At 33.3% G+C, this 23,129-nt stretch overlaps 2 protein-coding genes across 6 annotated transcripts in view; one reads left to right on the top strand and one right to left on the bottom strand.

The window, feature by feature from the left end:
• The window catches only part of LOC126755255 (protein grainyhead), a 295,720-nt gene extending 291,037 nt beyond the window's left edge, over positions 1-4,683 (top strand). For 4 of the 5 annotated variants that reach the window (XM_050467682.1, XM_050467678.1, XM_050467679.1 and 1 more), the window contains one exon: positions 372-4,683. In XM_050467682.1, coding sequence (XP_050323639.1) covers positions 372-498 — 127 coding nt within the window. In that variant the 3' untranslated portion in view covers positions 499-4,683. The remainder of the gene's footprint in view (positions 1-371) is intronic. The other variant, XM_050467680.1, reaches the window with a different exon arrangement.
• A 7,797-nt stretch (positions 4,684-12,480) lies between these two features.
• Positions 12,481-23,129, bottom strand: part of LOC126755278 (regulator of G-protein signaling 17) — a 60,339-nt gene continuing 49,690 nt past the window's right edge. The window contains exons 8-9 of the mRNA XM_050467727.1: positions 21,260-21,548; positions 12,481-21,193 (exon numbers count right to left, since the gene is read on the bottom strand). Of these exons, the coding sequence (XP_050323684.1) occupies positions 21,103-21,193; positions 21,260-21,548 (380 nt within the window). The 3' untranslated portion in view covers positions 12,481-21,102. The remainder of the gene's footprint in view (positions 21,194-21,259; positions 21,549-23,129) is intronic.

Genomic DNA, 23,129 nt, shown 5'->3' with positions numbered 1-23,129 from the left:
AGTTGACAGGCATTATTTTTATACAACAAAAGCTAGATAGATATATTAATAAATTAGTATCTCATATTTTCATAATACTGCATATAAGTGAAAAGTTTTGAATTTTAATTGAGCTGCGAATACTTTTACGTGGCTTAAGCGACATTTATCAACTCCAAGTTTTGTCTTTTGTCTTAGCGGTTGGCTAGCTAGTAATGTGTACGTCTCAATCCCTTATCAAACCCCCAATATATGCCCACTATCCAAAAGTTAGTAACATCCTTATTTATAAATTATATATATATATTCAAAAATATTATTTTTGATTCTTTAGTATGTTTTCTAATCATATGTATTTTGCTCTTCTATTTCTTTTTCAACTCTCTATTTAGGATTACTGCGAAAATTGATGACGACATGATTTCGTATTATTGCAATGAAGATATATTTCTGCTGGAAGTGCAACAGATCGAAGATGATTTATATGACATAACATTAACGGAGTTACCCAATCATTGAGCGCATGAAGAAGTTTATATAATTGTAGAATAAAATAGCAACAACAATTGTGTATGCGAGGCAATAGCAAGAACAGCGGCGAACAAAAGCAATAGCAGCAATAAGTGAATACACACACACACACACACACACACACACATGTATGTAAGACAAGTGGCAGCTAAGCAAAAACAAGAAGCTGCGAATTAGATAAACTCAGCGCACATTGTTATTGTATTTGTTTAAAGAAGCTGATGTGTTAAGTGTTTTTTTTTATAAAGATGATGACAACAACAATAACTTGGACAGAAATGCACAAAGCAATGGACACAATATATATTATGGTAGATAAGCAATTGCAAATGAAACAAAAACAACAAAAAAAATAAAAAAATTATACAAGAGCATATATACACTTAACTATGTTTTTTTCATGCTAATATTATTAACTAAGTATAACGGAAAAAGTAAGCAGCAGGCGAAGTAAATATGTAAGAGTTTATACATTTACAAAAACAAAGTAGGCGAGCGCAAAAACGTGAGAGAGTATATAAAATCTAATAAATAATCTTAAGTGTTAGCTTGCGCGTGAGGCAAAGCAACACTGAGAAATTTGCAAATTGGCTAAATATTAGTATAAATTTAGTAGATAAAAAGTGGTAAAGGCGGCAAATGACAAAAAATCAATTGCAAAAACATTGAAAGTTTAACTCAATTTTATGATTTGCTTGCTTTAAGTAAATAGTGTGCGTGAAAATTTAATTGTGTTTATATTTTTATTAAGTAAATAAGTTTAACTTAAGTACACACACGCTTAATTGAGATTCAAAAATGTGTTTTACATGCAAAAAGCAAAAAAAAAAAAACATATATAAAAATAAAATGTAAATTATTACGGTTCATGTAAGGGAAATTCAATAAAATTCGCTAATTTTTTCAAAATATTTTTTTCATGTATACTTTTTAACGATTTCGTCCGAAGTTTAGGAAGTTCAAAAATCCTAAAAAAATCTCAAAATCATTTTCCAAAAAAACAGTCATTGTTGCGCCGCCACATCGCTTCCAATATTAATATGTTTTGTAATCCGTTCAGTAAGCGTTAAATAAGAAATAGTTTAACTAAGTAAATACAAAATATATAGGCATGCGACAGCAAATGCAACAAAAATATGTAAGTGTGTATGTATTTAACGTAACAAATAATATGCGCCATAAAGCTTTCACACATCTCAAAGCTGTCACCACATGAAAGCTTGCAAAAGCTTTACATGCTTACTTCGTGCAACTGCGTATGCAATGCATCATTTCAGTGCTTTTGAATCGCCTTAGTTAAATGCGAACATTACATTAAGAAGGAAATAAAAATGAAAAACAAAAAACGCATAATTATAAAATTCTCAAAAACTTTTACTTTAGCAATAATTAACGCGTAAAGCTTTTCGAACAAACGCTTAAGTTCAGCGTGCAGTTAAAAATTTCACATTTTTGTATATTTTTGCTTTTCTTTACTCAACTCAACGTAGTACTTAAAGTTTTTTCTAATTTTGTATACCTAAATAAGTTTTAGTTTTACTTAAGTAAGTTACTTTAAACTTTACTCAAACAATGTTTTTTATTATATAACTATTATTATTATTATTTTTATTACTATTATCAATTGCTATATATAATTTTTGATAAATAAAATTCGAACAAAATTCGATCTGTTGAACAAAAATCTTAAAGAATTTTCTTATAAAAATATAAAACAACACTTTTTGGTTGATTAAGCAAGCTTTTGGACTTTTCATTAAAGCGTAATGCTTCTCATGTAAAACTCTGCAAATACTTTTCCCTTTTGATACATATTAATATTGTGCTTTGAGTAGATTTTGTGAAAGTTTTCAAAGTCATTGTGAAAAAGCTTCATAAAAAAGTACGCCGTTTGAAAGATTTGAAGTTCAGTGAAAGCTTGGCTATAGAAAGCTTAAAAGTAACTCATTTATGGACAATTTATGATAACGTTTTTCTAGAAAAAAGTAACTTAACTCAATTCAAGCTGATAAGTTAATTCTAATAGTAAAATTAAATTAAATAACTGTGATTCTAAAATTTCACAAAAGCTTTCGTATATATGTTATGACATAATTTTTTGAAAATAAAGTAAAAAAAAAGAAAAAAAATGTAATAAAGCTTTCGAATATATATTTTGACATAATTTTTTAAAAATAAAAGCAATAAAGTTGTTGTATATATGTTTTGATATAAATTGTTAAAAATAACAGTAAAATTCTCTTACTTCAAAAACATGCTGCAATAAAGAAAAACATAAGCTTTAGTTACTCCACATAACACTTATAATTTTTAAAATTTTAGAAATATGCAAAAAGCACAAAGCACTTCAGCACGCGTTAAGTCTCTATAGAAAATTTCGAACACTTTGCAATTTGTAATTAAAAATAGTAAGAAACCATTTCTACAGCAAGCAAATGAAAATATTTTTTTGAAGCTTTTCCTCAACATGTCGTAAAAGCTTTGCAATAAAAAAAAATCAAAGCAAAATCGAAAAAGTTTTGCTAAACAAAATTAAATTCAAACTTTTTTTAAAGCTTTCGTCAACATGCCGGAAAAGCTTTGCAATTAAAAATAAAGTTCAACGTTTTTTTTTTAAGTTTTAACGAAAGCTTTCGTCGCCTAAACTCTACAGAAAATCATTTATACGTAGAATGTTTAAGCTTTCGCGTCAAGCTTTCACTTTATCAGCGGAGCTTTGGGAATTAGTAAACTTTTTCAACGCAAATAAGTATAACGAACTCAATTGCAATAACTTATGTTTAAATACTTAAGAAAACAGAATTTTTTTTATTAAACGCAGACAAAATGAGAAGCAAAGAATTAATGATTTTTAAGAAGTAAAATTAATTTAAGTGAACTGTGCATTTTTTGTTAAAAACATGAAAATATATAAGCTAGGAAAGCACAATGGACGAAGAGAAATATTTGAGCGGAGCACAAAAAGCTCAATTAAAATTTTATATACAAATGATTAATGGAATTAAGAGACCGTTAAGAGCATATGATGCCAGTGAGACAAAATTTAGTGAAGACAAAATTATCTAAATTAAAATCTAAATTAAAAGGTACCACCAATTGAACGATGAATAGAAAATTTATGATTAAAAAACAAAAACTATTATAAAATATCAGAAGCTTTAAAACACAGAATTTCGTTTTTTTTACTTTCAATAAAAGCTATTTAGCATCAAAACTTAATAAAATTAAGCCTTACAAGTTTGTACATAAATTATTATAATTTTTACTTTTATATTTTTCCTTTTGATCTGAATTCTCTAAAGAAACTCTTGAAAATATACACAAAGCTTTCAACTTTTTCGAAAATTTGCATAATTATATGCATTTTATATAAAGTAAACACTTCTAATTAATGCAACAACAATTAATTAATAACAATAAAAACATAAAACCAATCGAGTTATTCTTGCCGTACAGTAAATAGCACAAATACAAGCAAATGAATTTGCGCTATGAAGCAATTTCAAGCATAAATATTGCTACATACATACTTAATATACAGTAATAAATAAATAAATAATTCTTACAAAATATTAAAACCTAATATTAAAGGCACACGAACTACAATTATACACGTAAATCGCACGAAAATTGTTGTGTGCGTTTTATATGTATTTGTAATAAGATATAAGCGTAAATAATTTATTACAACAAACAAAAACAAAAACAAGAAAAGAAAAGTTAAAAATAATGTATACATAATATTTACCGTATTTTTTCACAAAATACCGCAAACGTTTACAATTGTCTTCTTCCCTCCATTGGCAAAATTGTACGCGCCACTTGTAATAATGTAATTTTTAATTAGTTTTAGTAAAAAGCCAACAACAAACAACTCAAATGATAAAACAACAGTAAGCAACAGCGAAAAAGAACAATTATTTATGAGAAAGAAACTGCAAAAGTTTTCCAAAATCATATCATAAACGAGCGCGCACCGCAGACAGCTGCGTCATTGCAAGCGTGGCAGAGAGCGTGGAGTTGTGAGGAACAATTGTTGAAATTCTAAATTGATTACTTATTATTATTATTATATTATTATATATTATATTATTACTATTGTGTAGTTTGTACTGTAAGCATATTTTACAAGAAAATATTTTTATTAAACATAAATAAGTAAAAAAAGAACAACTGTCTGTTTTTATTTGGAGTTTGGCATACAATTTAATTATTTTGAATAGGCCCGCTTTCTCTGGAAAAAATTGCTTCAATAAGCAGCTTCTCTGCCTGGTATTCTTGTGTGTTAATTGAATAGCTGTGAATATCAAATAATCGAAGTTTTTGCTTTTAAAAGGTGATCCATTTCCAGGTTTCCTACTTTTTTTGAGAGAAAACACAGAAACATCAAATTTAATGAGGAATGCTTATTATCATTCGAAAGAACATTCCTTGGCATTTATTACTTAAAGATTATCTTTTTGCAATGTTGGTCGCGTCTTCATCTTAGATGGTCCATTCATCTGGTCCAAATTTCGATGACTCGTTCGAGCACTCCGACTGGTAACTAGCGAATGACGCGCGTGATGTTTTGCTCCAAGACCTGAATCGAAACGATATTGTCCACATAGCCTTTAGACTTTACATATCTAAACAAAAAAGTCTAAGGTGTGATATCACACGATCTTGGTGGTCAATCGACCGGCCCAAAACGTGAAATTACTTACACACAGAACTGTACTCTCAATAAATCCATTGATTGATGCGATGTGTGGGAAGCGGCGTCGTCTTATTGAAACCAAATATCGCCAAGTGCACGAGCTTCAATTTCAGGCATCAAATGTACGGTTATCGTGGCGCGATAATGGTCGCCATTGACGGTAACGTTCTCACCGGCATTATTTTTGAAGAAATATGGATCAATTATTCCACCGGCCCACAAACCACACCAAACCGTGTTTTTTTTCTGGATGAAATGGCAGCTCTTGAATCTCTTCAGGTTGCTCTTTGTCCAAAATAGGGAAATTTTGCTTGTTTACATACCCATTGAACGAAAAATGGGCCTCATCGCTGAACAAAATTTGAAAGAAAAAAAATCCTCCTTGGAACTTACAAGATCCGAAAATTTGATCCGGTAAATGGTTCCGGATATATAAGCGTATTTGTAAAAATTCCCAAAAATTTTCAAAGCATTTTTTTCGAATCACTGTTTACAGAGTCGTTTACAGAGTCGGTACAGAGTCAATTTTCTTGAAATTTGCAAACAATCTTCTTAATTTTGTAATGAAATAATGAGAACGATAATGATTTCACAAAAAACTAATTATTCCTCAGGTAGCCATTATTTCGTCCAAAATCAAAATTTTGACCAATCCTTCAATCATTACCTCTATCAATCTATAGTTCTAATAGATTTTGAGAAAATTTTAAGCCGAAAAGTCTTGGTCACCAAAACTCTTTTTCGGAGGGCCTAATGTGATAAGCGTCTACAGCTTATCAAAAAATATATATGTGAAAGCAACAATAAATTTATCGACTTGAGTCCAATGGCAGCAAAACCACGCTCTATATGATTCATACCAGTTGTTTGTTCGATTCAATACCATCCAAGCACTAACGCATCAAAGGCAACTCTCATGGCGCAGCCACCTCTACTCCGCATAAATAACACAATTTCAGCATTCATTAATACCGAAGCGCACGAAAGTTGAATTGAATTGTATTTGCCAAGCGCATCCCATATATTATGAAATGTCATTATACGTTATATTATTAATTTCTCTCATTTGATTTTGTGATTCATAAAAACCTGTGCAAGATTTAATTGTCCGTTTCTATTGTCTTTGGCGTTGAAATGGGTGCAGATGTGACAGGATATGCACGTGTGGCAAGCACAAAAAACACAACTACAATGCTAACTAATGCACAAACACACGCAGATACACGCTGTAATTATACATTTATGCGCTGGCTGTTATTCATTCACGCATGCGCGTCCATACATATTTCCGTATGTGGCCACTTAAATACTTACAAGCGATTACTTTGTCGCTAAGTAATGAATAATGAATGGGCCACATTCCCATAATGTTTTATTGATGAACTGCCACGCAGCGGCGGCGGCGTCGTTGCCACACTAAAAGATAGTTGGGCATTTATGTAGTTATGTGTACGTGTGACTGCTGGTCCCTCAGCGTCCAGCATCTTTCACAACATTTTCACTATTTATTTACACTTATATTATATATTATATATACATCTATGTATGTGTGTATGTGTTTGTGACATCACTTTGTGGCAATTTTCCCACATTTCAGCTATGACCAGCCCAGCAGTTGAAATTGGCTGGGATTTATATGCTTCTCTATACTCTATACTCCAGGATACATGGGATGAAGATGAGTATTTAGCTGTCTTTGTTGTAGATTTATACCTAAAGCATTCGAAAAAGTTAGGAACTTTCCACATCTTGACAGAAATCACAGTTATTTATTCTTGTAAGCTTCAAGCTCCAGATCGCTACGTAGATGTTGTGTATTAACTTAGTAAGATCTTGTGCTTATTCTAATCGGAACTCAGAAGGAAACGCAGAGACCATATAAAGTTAGCCATGTCCTTCTGTCTGTCTATGAACTAGTTACAGACTGATCAAAATCTAGTTCTTGTAACTATTTTCAATAGCCTTTTTTGACAGATCACGTGTGAGTCGTGTCAAGTTGTCATGTTATTTTTGTCCAGTATTGTTGGGCATTTCATCATGTACTGGGCGTACTATTCGCAACACCAACACCCATCTTGAGACCCAGCATTTATTATTGGAGAACATTTGACCGAATAGACCAAGTCCAGCACGCAGTGAACAAATTATAGCAGCCGTAACTGATAATGTACACAAAGACCGCTCGACCTTCACAAGAAACATCGCTCCGTTTTAAGGGCTCATGAAAAGTTCCAAAGAAGATCCGAAGTTTTCGGGCCAAATTTTGTTCAGCGATGAGGCCCATTTCTGGCTCAATGGGTATATAAACAAGCAAAATTTTCGCATTTCGGACGAAGAGACACCCGAAGGAAATCATCGGTCCATATTTCTTCAAAAATGTTGATAATAAAAGCGTAACAGTGAATGACGAACGTTATGAAGGAGCCACTTAACACAGATCGCACCAATCAATGGATTTATTGAGAGAAAACTTCGGTGTGCAGATAATTAGACATTTTTGGCCGGTCGATTGGCTACCAAGATTTTGTGATATCACAGCGTTAGACTTTTTTCTGTGGTAATGTATAAAGTCTAATGGCTATCTGCTTTAATTCCGCCCTTGCAGCAAAAGATCGAGCGTGTAATTCGTCTGTTCGAAAAGTAGACTCAACGGTTGGACCATCTGAGACGTGATCACGGCCAACATTTGAAAGATATTGTCTTAAAAAAATAAATACCAATGAATGATATAAAATGATGTTAAACATTCCCTATTAAATTTGAAGTTTATGTGATTTTTTTTTGAAAAAGTTTGGTACTTCGAAATGGATCACCCTTTAGAAAACGTTAGAGTAACTATAATATCCGAATATATTGTTCAAATCGGATAACTATAGCCTGTAGCTGCCATGCAAACTGACCGATCCAATGCACGTCTTTATATAGAAAACTTTTCTGACAAAAAACTTGCCTGAAAAAACTCTAACCTTAACTTGGTACCACTGGGATGTTGGCTTCATCACTCACCATAGTCATGCACACGCATGCGCACAAGCAATTCCTTCAACGCTGACCATAACAATTAATAAGATTTCAACAGCACAATTTACTTTTACCTTTTTTGTGTGCGAGCAATTTAGGAGCGTCATTTTAGCACGACAGCCGTACATTAATTCCTCTCTTTTGCTGCGGACTACAAACTAGCAACAGCCATACGGTCTGAGGGTGTCACAAAGCATGCCTGTGCAGCAAAGCAAAATAATAAGCAACGCGGTAGCCTTCAAGAAGATACCATGAAGGTAGGAGACGCTTCGAAGAAAAGAAGAAAGAAATTTTAGGCCAAATATATATGTAGGATGTTGGATATATGTATGTACATATATAAAGAAGAATATTTGTGTGAGAGTCTGCAAATATTGTAACCGTACAACAGTTTTCCAATAAGCGCGCATTGTTCGTTTTCCTTTGCTTTTCAAGTCTTCCCGCTGCTCATCGAATTTCAAATCGCGCCTCGTCTAATACGCTCCCAAATGACTTGCCGCGCTGGATCGACTGTAATGAGCCAAGGCACTGACAGCGAAGTGCGCGCGCTTGCACGTGCAAGCACTTCCTGCACCGCGCACACATCGCATGCCCCCTCTCAGCAATAGCGCGTGCAATTTGCTGCCACAAACACACACACACAAGCGCCGTTAGCCGCTCAAACCACTCCCAATTAATTTATTAATTTATGTGCTTTTAATTTCATAAATTATTACCTGAGCGATATTCGTCGGCATTACAACAAGTGACAACGGTAATAAGCCACCGCAATGTGCACCTTCCCGCGCTGCTGTCATAAATGCCACAAAATGCAATCTCTTCACTAAGCGTTCAACTTTTGACTGGTGACTGGTGACGCCGCGCAAAGCCACCAAAGCAATGTAGTGGCTGCATGTGCTTGTGTTGTTGTTGTTGTTGTTTTGATAGCCATTGTTGCATTTACTGTCATTAACGTGATTTGACGCTGGCGTCAACATTTCCAGCCACGGAATGCGGTTGAGTGCATTCGACTTTTCACCATCGCAAATCCCAACCAGCGACCATCAGACGGGCCGAAGCGCGATCACCAATTATAATTGAATCCAAATGAATTGCCCGGCGAATCCCGTAACTGGCAGCAACAACGGCAACAGCAGCAGCAGTGGCTGGGGCGATTGCCGGCGCAAGGGCCGCGGGGTGTCGGGCAAATGCGAGCCGTGAATGGAGTCATTAAATGCGACAATTTCATTTTTAATGATGCGACAATGCGACAGTGTGACAATTGCAGTCGCACACAAGCTTACAACAACATACCTAGTTATTTCAGCGTTCCAAGGTGCAGATAGTCAGTCAAACAGTTGAACGCACTAACTGTAGATAATCGGTCAATTGTACATATTGTTGTATTTTCGCATCGCTCGCATTTTTCCACACAATTTCATTTGCTCACAGCAAATATGCCTCAAAATGAGAAAATGTGTGACCTATCAACATAATATTTGTATACAAAAAAGGTTTCTTTTCAACTCAAAAGCAGTAACAATAAATGCAGAAAACCTTTGAACGGAAGGACATAGACGTAGTTGGGAGGTCAGCATTAAAATCAAGCAAACTAAAGACAATGACAATCACTTTATGAGAAAGTATGATAAAGGATGATCCAATCGAATCGCCCAAAACTTGAAATTATCTGGTCACTTAAGTGTTTTCTTAATAAATCCATTGATTGATTGGAAAGTGACAGCTTCTTGTTGAAACCAAATGTAGCTGAGATCACGCGATAATGATCGCCATTGACGGTTACGTTCCCCCCGACATAATTTTTGATGAAATACACACCATTTTTGAAAAATACACCAAACAACTGAGCCACAAATGCACAAGAAAAGACCCCATAGAGCAAACTGTTGTCGCTTGGGAAGGTCGAGCGGCTTCAGTTTTTGCACAAGCAAGGTGCCAATGGAACTTGTTCTCTAACCAGCATGTCGATTAATCTTTTATTGGCCAGGGCAGTAGAAATAAGAGCTATCTGTAGCGCCTACACAAGGTGCTTTCCAAAGTAAACACTTTTTGAATCTAGCGCCCCTTGATGGCGCCATTTATAAGTCGACTGCTGCGTTAGAATCTGCTATCTTTATCGCTTGTCCAGTGAGAATTTCATGATATTACATTGATTGGAAGTGAAGTTATTGCATTTTAAGTGTCAGTATGTTTGTGTTATCGGTGCGAAATGAGCTTCGAACAAAGAGCCAACATTAAATTTTGCTTTAAAATTGGTAAAACTTTTACCGAAATGTTTCAATTGATGAAACAAGTTTATGGCGATGATTGCCTATTCCGTAGCAGAGTGCATGAGTGGTTTCAACGTTTTCAAAGTGGTCGTGAGTACATAAATGACGATCAACATGGGGGCCAATCAAAATCCGTGATTACCAGAAATTCCATCGAAACTGTGCGTGAATTCATCAAAAATCAGACGAAATCATCATTGAAATTCATGGAAATGGAATTGAACATCTGCAAAACATCGGTTTATTGCGTGTTCCCGAATATCGCGAAGATGAAAGTTGGCGTTTGTTGCACGATAATGCGCTGTCTCATCGATCAACGCTTGTAGCCGATTATTTGACCAAAAATCACATTTAAATCATTAACCACTATCCGTATTCACCTGATGTGACACCGTGCGACTTCTTCCTTTTCGGAAAAATGCATTTGCCCATAAAAGGAAAGCGTTATGCAGACTGATTATGCGCACTCGTTCGACATGCTTTTGGACCGTGCAAAAAGCTATATTGAAGCAGAAGGAGACTACTTTGAATAAAATAAATTGATTTTGTCGAAAAAACTATTTGTTCTGTTTTTTTAAGTCCTGTTTACTTTGGAACGCTCCTTGTACTAACTCCCACAGCGTAATGTTATACAAGGAGGCAATAACTGGACTTTCAATGAAAAATTTACTAAAAATAATCCGAGTAGCCAGTCATAGAGGGGAACGAAAAAGCAGACAAAGAGTCCAACATCACTCAAGCGTTCCGTGAAGCAATGAACCTTAGAGGAACACTAGCAACACAGAGTATACCACAAAGAAACTAGCATACCAAGAAGATAGTACATTTAGGCAGGACAGAACTTAGTGCCATTGTATTGCATTCCTGCGCTTTTGTAACCAACTAAGAGCACCGAGTCTATGACTATCGCAAGCCTTCTGTTCGAGCATTTAGAAAGCTTTTCTTTTTCTGACTCATTATGCCCAACACCTAAAGCCCAAAACATCTCAAGTTTTATCTAAAGTAGTTCAAGTACAATCAAAGGGCACATAAATTTATGAGTCTATCAAAACAGAAACAGGCTAAGTGATAACATTGTATCATATGAATTTTTTGATCCATTCATGTCAAACTATCTAGAATTCAGGGAAGACTATCTATAAACTACTACCGGAATCTATCAATGGCATGTGTTAAGGATCCAACGGATTATTTTACTTATTTTATTATATTCCAGATTTTTACTTTCAAGTACAGCTGAAAACGGAACATCGAACAACGGTGAGCACAAAAGGTTCTGATAAGCGTTTCTTCTGCACCAAATATTATAGGGTACTATTAAACAGATATTCATACAACAATCAAGGAAACTTTCCTGAAAAATATATAGTAGGGCAAGAAACCATCACCTTGGTTTGGAAAATTGTATTAAGATAATAGTTATGTAACCAATGAAACATAATATAAAGACATGAATCCACTATATGAGCGATTAACTCAAAATATTTGAACACTCACAAATACTCAACAGAGGGCACAAGAAATCTTTTTTCTTACTGAAATAAACATTTTTCGTCATCTTATTCACATGCAATACGAATATTAGTTTTCTCCCACATTCCAGAACTCGCAGTTTACTGAAAATAACGCCTCCTTGAAGTTAAGCCCTGTCATTACATATTTCAACTGCTCAAATGAGCCATTCAATTTTATGGAATCAAGAGAGAATAAACTGCTGTGCCAATGGTATTAAAATGTTGTGGGTATACATTGTGAGAAATAAGTACCCGGACATTGTAAAAAAAACGCAAAATATTGAACTGAGTGGATACTCTTTAAAAGACTGTAACCCAAAAGCCACTCGAGATATCGATTCAAAATTATGAAGAAAGTTATTTTTAAAGGTATTATACCAGTATGAATATTTCACAGCAGATGTGCCGCGTAATTTAAATTTTGCCGTACTTGCTTACATTAAATCTTCAATAAAAAGTCGTAATATATTTTTTTGAATTGTTTAATTGTCTTTGCATTATACTTTATTCTTTTTATTTGGTATTAATTTTACCATTTCTCCTTTTGTTGTGTGTTTTATGTTCATTTATGTATTTGCGAATTTCAATTTAATGCTAATTACAATTTAAATATTTTTTCTTGTTGTTTACCCATAAATAATTTTAAATCTGTTTATTAATTTTTTTGCTTTGTGTTTAAGAATTTGCGTTTGTTTTACATACTTAACTGTATTTGTTATAATTAAATTACCTAACTTTATATGAATGTGTATTGAAAAGTGATTTATTGAAAAATTTATATATATATATATATAGTATATATAAATTTAGGTATGTATATATTTATTTACGTTTAATTTGTTCAATATATGAAATGCTTATTGAATATTGGTGATTTTGCTTGCGGGTTTCGGGTGGTTTTGGTTTTTCACTTGATTTATGTAGTTCGCTCTTAATGCGTACATATATATGTATGTATATATGTATTAGCAATGAGATTTTAGGTTATATTACTTGAGAATATAAGAATTTCGTTCATGTTTTTATTTTTAGTGTTTTTTGTTTTTGAATACGAAACATTTGTATTTAATAGCTTTTTGTTGTATTTTCCTTTAAAACTTATTAAAAAATGTTTTTATTGAAATTACTTTATACCTTTTAGTTTCTTTGTTTTTTTTTTTTTTAATTTACACAAATAAATATGTATGTAAATCCGTTAGTAGTTGGTGATTAATGCCTGCAGAGTTCTTGTGTGGTTGAGAAATCTCGCTTGAGTTGCCATTAGTAATGCTAATAGAATGGTTTTTGTTTTTGTTGGGTCTATTGCGCCGGTAAAATATCTAATTTCGAATTTCTCCAAAAACATGTTCTCGAATTTTTTGACTTTCGATTTTCTAAAAAAAAATTTTTTTTGGAATGTTTTGACTTTCGATTTTTCCAAAAAAAAGTTTTCCAATTTTTTGACTTTCGATTTTTCCAAAAAAAAATGTTTTCGAATTTTTTGACTTTCGATTTTTTCCCAAAAAAAAGTTTTCGGATTTTTTGACTTTCGATTTTTTACCAAAAAAATATGCTTTCGAATTTTTTGAACGTACTTTTTAATATTTTTTACAATTTTGTGCTTTCAATAGAGTGTTTGAAAAGTTTTGGAAAGTTGTTTACCGTTATAGTTGAGTAAAGATGTTGTTTATTGGGCACATCACATATTTGCCTAGTTTACTTAATTATTTTTTTTGTCAATTTTAATTAATTATTTTTTTTGTGTTTAATTTGTTAATTTACTTAATTAATTTTTTTTTAATTTCAATTAATTTTGTTTATATATAATTTTATGTGCTAAATCTAATAACAGTTTAAGAGTTTTTTAATCTATTTTTATTTAATATTTTTTTTTTTTAATTTTTTTGTTAATTTTTGCTCGACTTACGAGTGTTAGTCATGTACTCGGTTGTACATGTGTCAATCAATTCCTTTTTTCATATATAATACATTGCGTGCTGGTGTGTGTGTGGTTGCTTCTAATTCTAGTGTATGCATATTTTCCAAATACAACAACACAGATTTTACTTTTAAAGTTTTTGTTCATTGTGTGGTAGAAAAAAGCTACTTCTTGTTTTTTTTTTTTTTTTTTTGTGGAAAAATAAATACTTTTAGATTGTATTTTATAACTTTAGGCAATATTTTTAATGACGAACTTTCTAAGTAAAAAAAAATAAGAATTAGATGAAAGTGATAAAACGTAAATAAGTAAAACTCAAAAAAAATATATTATAATTCGAGCTATGGTTAATTTCATATATATTTTAAATAAATGTTAGGGTTTTTGAAAAATTTTATAATTTTTATTTTACTTCTGATTTTTTTATTTTTACTTCTGACGGTTTTCTTTTTGTTTTTTCTTTATTTTCTAATGTTAATACAGTTTTTATCATGTTGTTGTTATTATGTAATTTTAATATTTAGCACGTACACATTTTATTTGCGCTTTGGCAGTGAGTTCAAGTATATTTGCGTTTATGTGTATTTTTTATATATTGATAATTTACTTCACAAATTTGCTTCAATTTTGTATTACTTGTTTCTAGATAATTTTTGAACGAATACTGAAATTAAAAAGGGCTCAATGAAATCAAATCTGAAATTAGTAACTAGTTGAAATTGAATTGAATCAAAGAAACTTCTGAAAACTCCGCATCTCACCGTAAGAATAACCGTAGTGACTTTGGCTTTGACTTTCTTAACTTTCGAAATATATAATTAACCCATTTCCAAATGGTTAAATATTATGCCCAAATCTAGTATTTCTCAGAATATCACCGAATCTTGCGGCAGACCCAAAGGATAGCGAATTTCCACCAGTAATCTGTTTGGCAATTTTAATCCCACTTCCAATACTATACCCACTTACTATACTATAAATCTATACGATCCGATAAAACTGCACTAGCTCAGTCTGGATTGACAAGGAACTCTGAGAAGTTCGAGGAAACTATGTACTACAGAGTCACAGTATGATTTCCGTAATCGAATGCTCCAGATTACACTTCTAGAGGTACAACTCAAGCACTCAGGGGAAGCTGCAAAAATTTACTGATGACATCCTCAACATTCTATTATCCACGAATATTTCTACCATTCTAAAAATCCCTACTAATCCTCAACCAAACAAATAGCGCTCAAGATTCTGCCAAAGACTTCTGGGCCTTCATACATTAATATTGATTCATATCACAGAAGTTGGTCTGAGTGATTCATGGATAGATTACGCAAAATATTTGTAGTAACAGAACTTATTGCAAAACTTGGACAATGATAATTTAAGGGAAAACATTGGATCGTTCACTAAGTAATTTCGTGTGATGACAATAGCTGATCTTATTGCATGTTTTCGCAGCCAACTTCACACTTAACTGCTTTACCGTTATATATTTGAACACCTGAGGTGATCAATAGAGGAGGTATAGTCTTCCATTACGATAATGCGAGACCTCATAAAAGTCGCCTCGTCAGAAGCTTTTGCATATTCTCCAGACTTGACAACTTCGGGCTATTACTTGTTTCAGTCTCTTCAAAATTTTTTGTATGGGAGCACCTTCACTTCAAATGAGGACGTCAAAAACCACTTGAACCAGTTTTTTGCCCGCAAGGATCAAAAACGTAATGAACTTGCCCATAAAATTGTTATTGGATCAATCAAGTAGACCAATAGGGATGCCATATTTTTTCCCGCTCTTTTGACATTTCTCTTCAGTTAGGTTTGCCATTTTATCATGAAAAGATATGCGATCCAACAGCAAGTCGAAAGTACTTAATTTTACTACCGAAATTCAATTTAAGAACGCTACGTCCAATTTATGGGCCTCATCAACAATTGAGCGTCTAGTGGAAAAATTTAATCCATAGACACAGTACAAAATACACTGGCACGAGTGAGACAAAGAAGTACACGTAGTGTCGAGAATATTGCTGCCGCTGGCGCATCAATGGAGGAAAATCCAAATCAGTCTCTCACACGTTGTTCTCAAGCGTTGGGCATCTCTGTGACGTCGTTGTGGCGAATTTTACGAATCATGTTCTACATCTCTACAAGATCAAATTGACGCAAGAAGTAAAGCCGCTTGACCACCAGAATCGTCATATTTTCGTGAATTGGGCTGAGCAATAACTTGAAAATGATACGGATTTTCATTGTAAAATCATCTTCAGCGATGATGCTTATTTCTGCCTGAATGGCTTTGTCAACAAGCAAAATATGCATTATTGGTCAGGCACCACTCCACACGTATTCCATGAATCACCATTGCATCCCGTAAAAATTATGGTTTAGTGCGGTTTATGGGCCGGCGGCGTCATTGGGCTGTACATCTTCCGTGATGAGCAAGACCGGCACGTGAATGTGAATGGGAATCGCTACCGCTCAATGATTACCGAATATTTTTGATACGAGTTGGATGATATGGACTTGTACAATATGTGGTTCCAACAGGACGGCGCCATAAGCCACACAGCGAATGTCACAATCGATTTTTGAAAACCAAGTTTGGTGAACGTGTTATTTCCCGAAATGGCTCAATCAATTGGTCGCCTCAGTCGGGCGACTTAATGCCTTTAGACTATTTCCTGTGGGGCTACGTCAAGTCTTTGGTCTATGCTAACAAGCCAGCGACGATTGATGAACTTCGTACGAATATCGAACGTGAAATTGGAGCAGTATTGGCCGACTTATGCTTGAAAACCGTCGGACACTGGGTTCAGCGTCTGAACTTTTACAAGCGTGCCCGTGGTGACCATAATGAAATCGAATGTACTTTTACAGAAATAAAGAATTTCATTGACATTCCAAACCGTTTTTGCTTAATTAAAAAAAAAAAAAACTTTTGTAGCGCTCTTATTGAAAAACCCGGTATTTAAAATATATTTACATTACAAAAACAAAAACAACATTTTTTTCGAACCTTGAACCCAGGTATAAATGCAACACTACCTTTCATACAACAACAATATAATTACAATAATTACAAAGCATAAAAAACAAGAAAAAACCAAACTTTTTACTTTTTGTAGAAATTGAAATGAAATTAATATATTTCAAGAAATTTTCCTAAATAAATTATAATAAAATAAATATTAATTGTAATTATTAATTTCACAATTTTATTTTTGGTTTGCATTTTTGGTATGAAGTTTGTAATTTTTTTATGCATAAATGGCTTTTAAGTGTTTTTGTTTTGTTTATGATTTTTTTTTTAATTTTTATTATTATTTGGCTAAATTTTTTGCACTACTTGACTTAGGCAAACCATTAAATTCATAAATATTTAATTACTAATAAATACATTTACATACATTTTCACTTTGCTATAACTAAGTATTCATATTTATATATATATTTTTATAAAAAACAAATCATATATAATTACAATAATACAATCGTATAATGCGTACATATACATATAGTAGGTACAGTAACTAGTTTGTAATTATTTCATATTGACTACAGCATAATCATCATTCATTATGCATTATTTAGTAGCACAATATTATTTTGGAAATTAAAAACCATCATTATAAGTATTTACAAAATGCTTTCGATGTAAAAATTCATTTGTTTTTGTTGTTGTTGTGGCTAAAGTTGCGGTTGCTGTTTTTGTTGCTGTTGTTGCCTCGCACCAAACGCGCGAATGCTAATTTTAGTGAAATTGTAACTCTCACTTTTTACTAAAAAAATAAATAAAAACTGCTTATTTTGTTTTTCAAAGATAACAACAACAAAAATGTAGCGCTAACAAACAAGTTACCTTGCAGGTATTGTAAAAAAATATGCACACAAATATGCATGTGTATAACAGATAAGTTTACAACTAGCTCGGAATTCTTTGTAACTTTAATTTCTTTAATTTATAAACTAAGTAACATAAATTGTTTAGTCGTAAATAATTATTGGAATTATAAGATTTCGCTTTCGTTTCAATTCAATTTTTTATAGTACGCACAAGGTGGAATGGCACTTAGGAGTGAAAAACAACATTTTTTAAATTAAAAAAATGAAATAAATACTTAAAAGAAAATGAAAAAAAATAATTATTTTTTTTTTTAATTTTAAAATGCGGTTAGTAGATCATTTTAATGGTCTCCATATATTTAAGCAAGCCATGTGTGGTTATAATTTATATCTACAATTTATATGAATATTTGATCTTTAGCACTGAGCCAGAAATATATTTTCTACCAAAGCTGATTTAATTTAAAAAATTTATAAAAGTTACATACAATTTATATGCGCTAATTGAAAATATATTTACAATGTTTTTTGACAGTTCAAAACTAATTTGAATCATAAAAACTGTCTAAAAAAAATTAAAAGTATTTCTAATAGTCCGGTCAAATTCGATAGAAATATTAGTGAAGTTACAAAAATTTACAACAAGCTCTAACTTTCAGCTGAATATGTTCAAAACATTAACAAAAATACCAAAATTGCTCATCGCTCTGATATGTGGAAAAAATATTTGAGGTTAAAGAGCCAAACATTTTTCAAAAAAAAAAAAAATTTCGAAATTTTCAACTAAACAGTAAGCTATATCAAAAATAATACATTAGACGAAAATTTATCATAAAATTATTTATAACAAAAGTCTGAACACCATACCTGACCATTGGCATAGAATATTGTTTTCACATATCCAAACGATAAGGGCTTGTAATAATGCTTATAATATATATTTAAGGGTCTATACCAGTGTGACACTTTCAAAAAATCGATTTTTCCTGATAAATTGGTATATCCTGTAAAATCGGCAAGATCGTATCTTGAATAGTTTTTGAATGGCTTTTCTAAAAAGCGATCGCTCGCAGGTATAAATATATATAGTTGAAACTTTAAACGCGTTTTTCTCAAAACGACATTTTTCAAAATTGCTGACATCATAACTCAACGAGAAATTGAACGATCAACTTCAAATTAAAACTAAGTATTGTTGAATACACTTGCTATACAATGACTTATGATCTTTTTGTTTGGTTGAAAATTGTCAATTTGGCATTAAAAAAACGGAAATTTTTTACCTAAAAACTTTCTTCAGAACTACGCCATTTTGTTAATTTTTGATATTTTTCAGAAATCGTAAGTTATTGTATAGGAAAGACCTTCAACTTTAATAACCTTTTTGAACTTTTCTGATTCAGCTACTCATTCGGCCGGAATCATGTCTACAGTTGAAGAACTTTTTTTTTTGCACCTCCGATGACAGCACACACGCCGTTATTTTTCAATATTTTTGTAAGAAAAAAATCTTAAAATATAGCTGAAAATATACCTTATTATGTTCAAAGAACTTCGAAACATTCGATCGAGTACTTTCTCGATCACGAATATCGCCTAATTTTTCATGGGCTACACTGGTATAGCCCCTTAAACATCTTTTGAATACATGCACTCATTATCAGCTTGTTATAAAATTATTTAAGTTCGATTTTCTATCCAGACGGAAAAAGAAAATTATTTTTCCAGCTATTACACACAAAACTTATAGTTATAACTACCAAAATAAATAAACAAAATATATGCTTCCAGTTTGTCAAGACTTAAAAAATCTAATTTTCGAGCAGAAATATACATTTATCACATAAATATGTCTAACAACTTCAGTTTAATAAAAAAAGAATTATGCCATGTAAAAAAAATACTTTTCGAAAAACATATACATATACATTAATAAATAAATGAAAATTAACCGCTATAATTTAATGAAAACGTATACTATGAAAAAAAATGTGCCACCCGCACCTTGAGCGTAGCTACATGCGTAACAATCAACATTGTTGCACCTTTAATGCCTCCCAGGCGCCTACAAGCATGCTACAACAACTGCTTGGCGCGCTTATGGCAACCAATTCGTTACAATCAGTCGCGCTGACTAGATTTCATTTACATACACACTATACATATAATCTCGTGATTTGCACTTTTATATTTTGTTGCGTTTTCCTTACTTACTGCACATTTATATAATTTTGGTTTTGTTTTTTTTCGGTTTTTAATGTTTGCTTTTGTTTGCTAACGGTTTCCAGGCATGAGTTCTAGCCAGTTGGCATTACATATGTAATTTGTGCGCATACAATTCGTTAGAATGTTTTATTTGTTGTGTTTCATTTTTTCTTTTCCCACCCACACACTTCTGCTCGAAGTCCCGCAAATCGCTTTGTGCCCTTGATTTCCATTAATATTTGTGCCAGTGCCATTTACTTTTACTTCCTTTTATAATAAATGGTGTGTCATTTAATATATTTATGTTTTTAAGGAATTATATATTGCTTCATTTTTTAATTTTTTTTTAATTTTGTTTTTTTTCGAAAATACTATTTTTTAGAAACCGAGGAAATGTGGTATAAAATTGTTAAAGCACACTCATATGTGTATGTATTAGTATCTTTTAGCTTTCGAGATATTTTTCGCATGCGTATGCTAGAAGCAAGCAACAGTGCTGAAATAACGGTACTCTGCTTTGCATTTATGCACACAGCCATACATACATACACTTAACTGCCGATCTGCGCGAATTCGCTGCATACATGTAAAAATAACTCAGTAAGTATGTAAGTACATAAGTAAATAAGTCAGTGGTACGTAAGTACGTAAGTAAGTATTAAGTATTCCGCTTGACGCTTAGACACTAGTAGGAAACTAAATATTGTAGCAAACCTTCAATCTTATATTTAGATGTAGTAGATGCTTAGGTCGTACCCTTAGACATTAGTGCTTAATGCTTACTGCTTAAACGCTTAGTCCTTACGTGTGTCTAGGGCTAGAGCTTAGTTGCTACTTATATACTTAGTTGTTGCATTTCTCAAGCCCTGTGCGAAGACGTTTTATTGTTTGTTTATTTGTTTGCTATTTCCCTCCAGCTTCACACTCCCCTACTTGAGTTTCAGCGTTGCATGCAACTTATTCTCCCACTTAATCACTATTTTTTTGGATGTGCTTCTTAGTTTCTTACTTTTATTAGCGCCCGCCTTCTTTCAACACTTTTCCCGCCCAGCGAATTTAACCAATTGCTTCTGTCTGCTCAGCAAACATTGACACTCTGCTAGAGCGTTCGGTTGCGCGCTCTTAAGTGGGACTGTCTGTTGTGGAAGCCGCTGCCGATAAACTACCGTCTTGCAGTTGTGCCAGCGCTTTGAATTTCTGCGAGTTGAGGAATCTGTCGTGAAAGAGAGAAACTTTTTTTGAACCTGCGCGCTCAACGCTCAATTTACGAAATACTCACCTTGGATATGAGTCTCGGTGCATGAGCGTGTAGATTTGTATTTGGGCTTCGTCGAAGGTGTGCGGTGTCGGCTCCACCATATTGCGATTAACGATCTCTCGTACACGCGAGTCCAGCGATACTTCGCGTGGCGACAATATCGAAATGTAGTCCTCGTAGATGAGACGCGCCTTCTCCTCGATCGCTTCGGGACTGCTCTCCTTTTTCAGCTCTTCGCAGGCGAGCCAAAACAGTATGTTCTCTTCGCTGAATTCGCTGCGTAGGAAGTCACGAAACACTTTGCGTCCAGCTGGAAGAAAAAGTTGGGGAAAGCATATTTATATAATGTTCAGATTATGAAAATTAATGAGTTAAGAAACGCGAAATATTTCAGATATTTTCAAGTCCTTCCTGAAACATGAATATATAAAACTATAATTCATAGTCGAGATAACCTAGTTATTTTTATGCTCCAGTTACAGTGAGGAGAAAGTGCATAACACAATTACAATTTTGAACAGGAAACTTTTAGTCAAGAAATTATATTGACATGGATATCTCCTTCTTCCTCTTTATTGGCGTAGACACCGCTTAGATGGATATCAGTTAGTTTAAAGTCGAGGTGGACTTCTATATGAATTATGAAACTCTTTAAGTAGTCTATACTATTTAAACCTCTCAGGAATAGGAGTCTTCTCTAAAGAGCCCTACGTCAAGGTTAGCTTTAAGCTACCACACTGCAGAAGTGGCTGCTATTAAGTTAATAGTAGGAAGCGAAGAAGTAGTAGGCCGAAGTGCAGGCTCTTTCAGTGAGGTGAGCATGGGTTCCGACAGCAGAACTGCAATACTCGCATTGGGCTCGCAAACTGTGCCCTTAAAGTTATTCAAATAGCATTAAGTAACTTTATTATCAAGTTCGTTTGGGTGCCTGTTTATAGTGGAATCGCTGAAACTACAAAGTCGATGAGCTAGCAAGAGGGGGCACTTTTCCCCCACCCTCAAACTAATGAGAACGAGTTGGATCTCCGTTCTGCTCTTGCGTTCTAGCACTGGACTTCGCTGTCCATCAGAGGCTGATCGTCAAGCAACTCTTTCTAAGCACACGAACCTGGCTTTCGAACGAAGTACGTAAGAGATCTACTCAACTATTTGCTCTTAGCAAAGTCCATGCTGCAAATATAAGAGACATTGCTGAATATTGTCCAACAGACATTAATGCTAAAAACATAATAGGACACAAACTCTCAAAGTTGTATGAAAGAAGGTGAGGTAAAAGCATACAGAGACTTTTTCCTCCATTATCCAGTTTTGCAAAACTGAGGTTGAAACATCTCGGTAGTCTCGCCGAAGGTTTGAACAGGTGACATTGCCGAAACAGAAATTAGTCTCGTTGACAAATTTCTGATTGGGTAATCGAAAAAGTATTTTCGTATTTTGTCAATAGATGTCTTTGCAGTGGTATATATCCAGTGCTAAATTCGAGGAAGTTGAAAAAAAGTTGTAACTGTTCAAAAATGAGTGAAATTAAAGAAGAAATTCGTTTACGGAGACGATGCTGTATCAGTTCGTGTAGCACAACAATGGTTCGCTCGCTTTCGTTCTGGAAATTTCGATGTGAAAGATGCACATCGCTCTGGCCACCTGTAGTTGAAAAAGTCGATGGAATTATAGAAAAGATTAATCAGGACCATCACATAAGCAGCCTTGACATCGCTAAGGAACTTAACATTCATCATCCAAAGGTTTTGAACCATTTAAAAGAGGCTAGCTATAAAAAGAAGCTCGATGTTTGGGTACCACATGAATAGTCTGTGAAAAAATAACATCTGCGATTCTTTGCTGAAGCGAATGGTAACAGGAGATGAAAAGTGGATCAAATACGACAATAATG

The sequence above is a fragment of the Bactrocera neohumeralis genome, chromosome 4 (genome assembly GCF_024586455.1).
Source record: "Bactrocera neohumeralis isolate Rockhampton chromosome 4, APGP_CSIRO_Bneo_wtdbg2-racon-allhic-juicebox.fasta_v2, whole genome shotgun sequence".
Classification (NCBI taxonomy): domain Eukaryota; kingdom Metazoa; phylum Arthropoda; class Insecta; order Diptera; family Tephritidae; genus Bactrocera; species Bactrocera neohumeralis.
This window is presented reverse-complemented; position numbering and strand designations above follow the sequence as displayed.